The 7,541-nt window shown below is 52.4% G+C and overlaps 1 protein-coding gene across 1 annotated transcript; it reads right to left on the bottom strand.

Annotated features, from left to right (window-relative positions):
* Positions 1–239: 239 nt before the first annotated feature.
* Positions 240–6,359, bottom strand: LOC310648403 (twisted gastrulation protein homolog 1-A-like). Its single transcript, XM_083376221.1, has 5 exons — positions 6,267–6,359; positions 3,132–3,260; positions 1,831–1,924; positions 868–1,083; positions 240–620 (listed from the first exon to the last, which is right to left on the bottom strand). Exons 2-5 carry the CDS (start codon positions 3,243–3,245, stop codon positions 397–399), a joined length of 648 nt encoding a protein of 215 aa, XP_083232347.1. The 5' UTR covers positions 3,246–3,260; positions 6,267–6,359; the 3' UTR covers positions 240–396.
* Positions 6,360–7,541: the final 1,182 nt, after the last annotated feature.

The raw sequence follows: 7,541 nt of genomic DNA, 5'->3' as shown, positions 1-7,541 counted from the left end.
CTCTAATACCTTCAGGCAAGGCTGTTTTCCCCCATTCTGTTTTTTATTACTACAAAAGGCTACAAAGACATCATTAAGAGGAGGGATTTGAGGATTCCTGCACAGGGCTGATGTCAGCTGATTTCAGCAAAACTGGGAGGTTGGGGGTGGGTGGGGAGAAGAAAGGAAGGAAAAATGTCCAAGGTGAGGTCCCAGGACCCCCACCCCACCCCGCCCCAACTGCAAAGACTGGGCTGGGGTCCTCCAGGCCCCTTACAAGTCCATAAGCTCGTTCTCGCTGCCGAAGATATTTGGGCTTGGAAGAGAAAGCAATAAAAGCTGCATGCGGTTTGCAGGGAGCTGTGCAGAATAGTGCAGGGGACGCAAACGCTCTGCGCACCAAGAAAGACCCTCCATTCAATCCTGGCAGTTGGAGCAATTGGCGTGGGCACCTCCATAGCCCTGGCAGTCTGGCCCCAAGCATTGGCAACAGGCGCTGTGAAACCAGCGGTAGCGCCAGGCGCCCACCGACTGGCAGGCTGCCCGGCACCGGCTCATGGACAGGCAGTCGTTGAAGTAAATGGACTGGCAAGCTGGCATCGTCGCGTTGGGGGTCCTGTCAGCGTCTGGAAGTGCCAGGTCTGCCAATGAGAAGGAGAAAAGTCGATAACAGGAACACCGGAGTTGGAAGGGACCTTGGAGGTCTTCTAGTCCAGCCCCCTGTCGAGGGACACTCGCAGTGGCGCTAGTGCGAATGTGAGGAGTGAGTGCATGCGACACAGTAGCCAAGAGGGCTGCGGCCCACAGGTCTGGGACCCCTGGACTAGAAGACCTCCAAGGTCCCGTCCAACTCTGTTATTCCGTACGGCCCTCCCACTCTGGGCATACCTGTATGTGGTCCCAGCAGAAGATGCCCAGTATCCACATGGTTTTGCCGCAGTTCCTCTTCTAATGGCAGAGTTGTGATGCTCCAGCCTAGAGCAGGGTGACTGTTGGAGAGAGCCAGGAGCGCCCGGAAAAGGGACGGTACCGGAGACACCAAGTCGTGCATGGAGCTTCGGTGGGCAGGGTGAGGAGCGGACGAAACACGTTCATCACACAGACCTTGCGATGGGGTCAACAACAAGGAGACAGCAAGGAACAAGGGCCAGTGTAATTACAGCTGGTGCTTGGCTTACCACCACAACTTCCGTTGTGAAACAAGACTGGTTGTTAAGTGAGTTTTGCCCCGTTTTTATGACCTCTCCTGCCACCGTTGTTAAGCGAATCGCTGCAGTTGTCAGAAGCTCACAAATGGTAAATCCTTGACTTAACGGTCACTCATTTAGTGGCCATTATTCAAAGTTACCATGGCGCTGAAAAAAAAGTGACTCCTGACTCTTTCACACACACACACACACCATTGCGGCGTTCCCCCGTGACCAAAATTCAGACGCTTGGCAACTGACTCGTACTTACGACAGTTGCAATGTCCTGGGCTCACGTGCTTTCCCTTTTGCGACGAGCAAAATCAGTGGGGAATCCAGGCTCGCTTCACAACCGTGCTCTTCCCTTGACAACTGCAGTGATTCACTTAGCGACCGCGGCGAGATAGGTCATAAAACCGGGCCAAAACCCACTTCATCACTGTTTCCGCTTAGCGATGGCAATTTTGGGCTCCACGGTGGCCGTAAGTCGAAGATTTACGTAGATTTTTTTTTCCCCAACTGAGGATGCTGGGAAATCCAGGCCCATTGCAAAGAAGGCTGGACATTTCAGAAAAGAGAGTGGGAAGACACCCCTCCCCCAATTCCTGCATCCCGCCTCGTGAAAGTCTTGGCCCTTTCGACCCAGTGGGCAAATAATTCTCACCTACACAATCACAGCACGGTTCCCAGAGCTTAGCCAGGCAGAATGCACATTCCCGACAGCACCGGGTACGGTTGGATTTGCACTGGCACATTTCCTGCCGAGAGAATAGAATGACGGATTTGGAAGGGACCTTGGAAGTCTTCTAGAACAGAGGTTCCCCAACCCACAGGGTCCGTGGACCAGTACCGGGCCGCGGCATGCCAGCAACCGGGCCGCACAAACAAGCAAAGCCCCATCCGCCGGATGCAGGCAGCACACAAAACCACACACACTCCGGTCCGTGGAAAAACCTCTCTCCACGGAACCGGTCCCTGGTGCCCAAAAGGTTGAGGACTTCTGTTCCAACCCGATCCACTGCTCAGGCAGGAAAACGTAGACCAGGGGTCCCCAACCTATGGTCCGCAGGCTGGTACCGGGCCGTGGCCTATTGGCCACCGGGCTGCGGGAATACCTGGCAAGCCCCTCCCAGTAGCGCCGCCACGCGGGCACCAGCAACCCTGTTTGCCCATGCGCAGGTGCGCTAGTACCGCCATCATCATCCCACGGGGCTAGCGGTTTGTTTGCCCATGCACGCAGGCGCCAGTGGCCCCTTTGCGCATGTGCGTGGGCGCCGCGGGCGCTGATCACCGTGTCCCAGTTTTGTTCAGGTGACCATAAGGATGCAACGGTCGTTAAGGGTGAAAAACGGTCACAAGTCATCTTTTCCCCCAGTGCCGATGTCATTTGAACGATCACTAAAAAAATGGTTGTTAATCAAGGGCTCCTTGTATACCTCCTCTTTGCGTCTAGGCTGGGGCTTTGGACGCCTGGAGAACGGCAAATTTATTCAGGAACGATAAGGATTACTCCATTGTTTCCCAAACCTCCTGTGTTCTTCTTTTGGGAAGAATAGAATAAGAAAGTTGGAAAGGACCTCGGACGTCTCCAACTCCAGAGGTCACCAACGTTTTCATGTTGGCAGCCCGGAGGGAAAGGAAGCAGCTGGGAAATTTGCGCAGAAATGGGGCTGTGCACACCCACACAGCGCTAGTAGCCCCATTTGTGTAGGTGTGCAGGTGCTAGCCACTGCTGCTAGCCCTGAGCGCACACGCAAATGGGCCGTGCAACCCGCAACGCGCACTAGTGGCCCCGTTTGCGCGGGCACGCAGGTGCTAGCCTGCCTATGTGCGCAAATTGGTCTGTGGCCAGTAGTGCGAGTGAGGGCGAGTGTGCGTACATGTGGACCGCGGCCCGTATGTTGGGGACCCCTGTTCCAGTCCAACCCCCTGAATGTTTGTACCCCGATCTTGGCAGCCCCTTACCTGCAGCAAACACTTGCTGACATCGCTGGCACAAAGTGCTTTATTGCACCCCTTAGCCTGGGCACCCGCAGCCCACGCGGCTGCCACGAAAAGCAGAACCGGGCACCAGCCCATGGCTGCCAGCTGTACCTGGAAGAGGATTAATATATATACATACAAGGTAAAGGTAAAGGTTCCCCCGCACATGTGTGCTAGTCGTTTCCGACTCTAGGGGCCGGTGCTCATCTCCGTTTCAAAGCCTAAGAGCCAGCGCTTGTCCGAGGACGTCTCCGTGGTCATGTGGCCGGCATGACTAGACGCCAAAGGCGCACGGAACGCTGTTACCTTCCCACCGGAGTGGTCCCTATTTTTCTACTTGCATTTTTACGTACTTTCGAACTGCTAGGTTGGCAGAAGCTGGGACACGTAACAGGTGCTCACTCTGCTACGCGGCACTCTGGATTCGACCCGCCAAACTGCCGACCTTCTGATCCACAAGCTCAGCATCCTAACCCAGCGAGCCACGCTCAGGGAGACCTTGGTTTGAAGTGAGGTTAGCCCCATTTTACGATCTTTTTGGCCACAGTGGTTGCAGTTGTTAAGTTAGTAACATGGTTGCAAACTGAATCCGGCTTCCCCCCCCCTTTGACTTTGCTTGTCAGAAGGTCGCAAAAGGGGATCACGTGACCGTCATAAATATGAATCCGTTGCTAAGCATCTGAATTTTAATCAGATGACCTTGGGGACCCTGCAACGGTCGTGAGTGTGGGGAAAAACGGGCCCAAGTCCCTTTTTTTTTCAGTGGCGGCGTAACTTTGAACGGTTACTAAATGAACGGTTGTAAGCCGAGGACTACCTGAACATTACATGCTCAGCGGTCGCGATGCCTGCCAACGCTTCCCCTCTCTTAATGGCACAGAGATGCAGGATTTAAAATTCATCCTTTTGCTAATCGGAGGACATTCGTCTCTATGGCAGGTTTCCCCACTTGGCCTGCTTTAAGACGGGTGGACTTCAACTCCCAGAATCCCTCAGCCAGCATGGGATGCCTGCTGGCTGGGGAATTCTGGGAGCTGAAGTCTGCTCATCTTAAAAGTGGGTACGGTTGGAAAAGCATGCTTTATTGTATGTAAAACGGGAGCTTCCTTCCTTCCTTCCTTCCTTCCTCCCTCCCTCCCTCCCTCCCTCCCTTCCTTCCTTCCTTCCTGACATAGTGACAGTTTTCTCCCTGAGCCCGTCACTCTGCTGAACAATTCCCTCAGTATTATGTCTATTTAGCCAAGTAGTAGGGCTGTATTACTATTACCCTTCTTGTCTTTCTCTACTACCTTCTCTTATTGATGTCGCTATTACGATTATTATTATTCCGTTGCTTGGCAGGTAGTCTGAGAGCTTCTGCACTGGAGATAAATTGTGGGCGTAATTACACTTGGCCAGAGAAAAGTATTCTTTCTTTCTTTCTTTTTCTTTCTTCTTTCTTTCTTTCTTTCTTTCTTTCTTTCTTTCTTTCTTTCTTTCTTTCTTTCTTTCTTTCTCTCTTTCTCTCCTTTTCCTTCTTCCTTCCTTTCTTTCTCTTCTTTCTTTATTCCTCTTTCCTTCCTTCCTTTTTTCTTTCTCATTCCTTTCCTTCCTTTTCTCTTTCTCTCTTCTTTCTTCCTTTCTCTTTCCTTCCTTCCTTCCCTCTTTTTCTTTCTCTCCTTCCTTTTCTTCCTTCCTTCCTTTCATTCTTTCCTTCCCTTCCCTTCCCTTTTCTTTATCTCCTTCCTTTCCTTCTTCCTTTCTCTTCCTTTCTTCCTCTTTCCCTTCCCTTTTTCTTTCTCTCCTTCCTTTTTTCCTTTTCTTTCTTTCTTTCTCTTTCTTTCTTTCTCTTTCTTTCTTTCTTTCTTTCTTTCTTTCTTTCTTTCTCTTTCCTTCCTTCCTTCCCTTTTTCTTTCTCTCCTTCCTTTTCTTTCTTTCTTTCTTCCTTCCTTTCCTTCCCTTTCTCTCCTTCCTTTCCTTCTTCCTTTCTCTTCTTCCTTTCTTCCTCTTTCCCTTCCCTTTTTCTTTCTCTCCTTCCTCTTTCCTTTCCTTTCCTTTCTTTCTCTTTCCTTCCTTCTTTCCCTTTTTCTTTCTCTCCTTCCTTTTCTTCCTTCCTTCCTTTCCTTCCCTTCCCTTTTCTTTCTCTCCTTCCTTTCCTTCTCCCTTTCTCTTCTTTCTTTCTTCCACTTTCCCTTCCCTTTTTCTTTCTCTCCTTCCTCTTTCTTTCTTTCTTTCTTTCTTTCTTTCTTTCTTTCTTTCTTTCTCTTTCTCTCTCTCTCTCTCTCTCTCTCTCTGGCCTGGGGAGGAAAGACTCCCTGAGTTGGAGGCTGAGCAGCCCCCCATCTTCCTCCTCAGCAGCAACCCCCGGGCCCACACCGCCAAGAGCTACACAATGCTACACTGCAACGCTGTGTGCTAAAAACCTGCGTTCTGCGCGGTTCCCGTTCCCTAACCTCCTTTCTTTAAAGCAGGGGTCTTCAAACTTGGCCCTTTTATGACTTGTGGACTTCAACTCCCAGAATTCCTCAGCCAGCTTTGCTGGCTGAGGAATTCTGGGAGTTGAAGTCCACAAGTCATAAAAGGGCCAAGTTTGAAGACCCCTGCTTTAAAAGTTGCCTTACTTTTCCTCTCTCTCTCTCTCTCTCTCTTCCCCACTTTTTTCTTTCTTCCGTTCCTCCTTTCCTTTCCACACCTGGCCTTTCTAAACCCGGATATTTTTTTTTGGGGGGGGGGGGAAGATTACGCGTCTGATGTGAGGTGACACACAAACACAACCCCTCCCCCCGCCCCAAATTCTGCAAACCTGGAGGTGGGGGTGGGTGGGGGTGGATTTGGATAAAGAGAGAGAGGGAGACCCCCCCTCCCTCTAGAAGACTGGATTGGACCCGTGGGAGAAGACCCCCCCTCCGGGGAAAAAATATATCTTACTACTGGATTTAGCTGGCTGAATTATTATTTTTTTTTGGGGGGGGGTTGTGAGTCGTAAAGAGCTGGGATCCTATTCCACCCCCACCCACCCACCCACCCCCGCCGCCGTTGGTTCTCCCTTCGGGAAGGGAAGATTTTTGCACCCCCCCCCAAAAAAAAACAAAGGAAAGAAAAGGAAGAAGAAGCGGCTGGGACCGCGGAGGGGGTTACCTGGGCAAGCGGAGACTCGGCGGCCGTCTTTCGGGGCGGGGGAAGGGCCAAGCTGGGTGTCCCCCCCCCGTTTTCTCTGGGAGAAGGAGGAGGAAGAGGAGGAAGAGGAGGCGGAGGGGAGGAAGGGGGGGGCGCGGGATGGGAAGGCGGGGAATGGTCGGTGGGAGATCGGGCCTCCTCCTCCTCCTCCTCCTCCCCCCCCCCCCCAAATGCGGACGATCGTTTCAGGGCAGGCGGGAGGAAGGGGCAGGTGGGGGGGGCTCCTCCCGGCTTCTCTTTAGGCAAGTCGCGATTTGGGGGGGGCTTCCTTCCCTTCTTTCTCTCCCCCCTCCCTTGCTTCCCTCCCTCCCATCTTTCCTTCTTTCCTACCTTCCTTTCCTCCCTCCCTTCTTTCCCTCCTCTCCCTCCCTCTCTCCTTCCTTCCTTTCCCTCCCACCCATATTCCCTTCCCTCCCTTTTCTCCTTCCTTCCTTCCCTTCCTTCCTCTTCCACCCCCATTCCCCTCCCTCCTTTATCTCTCTTCTCCCCTTCCTTCTCTCCCTTTCTTCCTCTTCCACCTGCCCTCCCTCTTTCCTTCCTTCCTACCTTCCCCTCCTCCCTGTTCCCTCCCTTTTTTCTCTCCTTCCTTCCTTCCTTCCTTCCTTCCTTCCTTCCTTCCTCTTCCACCCCATTCCCCTCCCTCCCTTCCTTTTCTTTCTCTCTCTCTCTGTCCCTTCCCTCCTTTCCCATATTCCCTCCCTCCCTTTTCACCTACCTTCCTTCCTTCCTTCCTTCCTTCCTTCCTTCCTTCCTTCCTTCCTCTTCCACTCTTCCTCTTTCCTTCCTTCCTACCTTCTCCTCCTCCCCATTCCCCTCCCTCCCTCCTTTATTTCTCTTCTCCCCTTCCTTCTCTCCCTTTCTTCCTCTTCCACCTGCCCTCCCTCTTTCCTTCCTTCCTACCTTCCCCTCCTCCCTGTTCCCTTCCCTCCCTTTTTTCTCCTTCCTTCCTTCCTTCCTTCCTTCCTTCATTCCTTCCTCTTCCACCCCATTCCCCTCCCTCCCTTCCTTTTCTTTCTCTCTCTCTCTGTCCCTTCCCTCCTTTCCCATATTCCCTCCCTCCCTTTTCACCTTCCTTCCTTCCTTCCTTCCTTCCTTCCTTCCTTCCTTCCTTCCTTCCTTCCTTCCTCCCTTCCTCTTCCACTCTTCCTCTTTCCTTCCTTCCTACCTTCTCCTCCTCCCCATTCCCCTCCCTCCCTCCCTTATCTCTCTTCTCGCCTTCTTTCTCTCCCTCCTTTC

Source organism: Vipera ursinii, assembly GCF_947247035.1.
Source record: "Vipera ursinii genome assembly, chromosome: Z".
Classification (NCBI taxonomy): Eukaryota; Metazoa; Chordata; class Lepidosauria; order Squamata; family Viperidae; genus Vipera; species Vipera ursinii.
The sequence above is the reverse complement of the archived record's forward strand: the minus strand, read 5'-3'. Positions and strand labels throughout refer to the sequence as shown.

Excerpts from the sequence above, each read along its gene's own strand:
- LOC310648403 (XM_083376221.1), bottom strand. The coding sequence starts at position 3,245 with ATGGGCTGGTGCCCGGTTCTGCTTTTCGTGGCAGCCGCGTGGGCTGCG. Across the intron at positions 1,925-3,131 it reads TCAGCAAGTGTTTGCTGCAG|GAAATGTGCCAGTGCAAATC; the intron begins GTAAGGGGCTGC and ends TTCTCTCGGCAG. Across the intron at positions 1,084-1,830 it reads ACCGTGCTGTGATTGTGTAG|GTCTGTGTGATGAACGTGTT; the intron begins GTGAGAATTATT and ends CCCCATCGCAAG.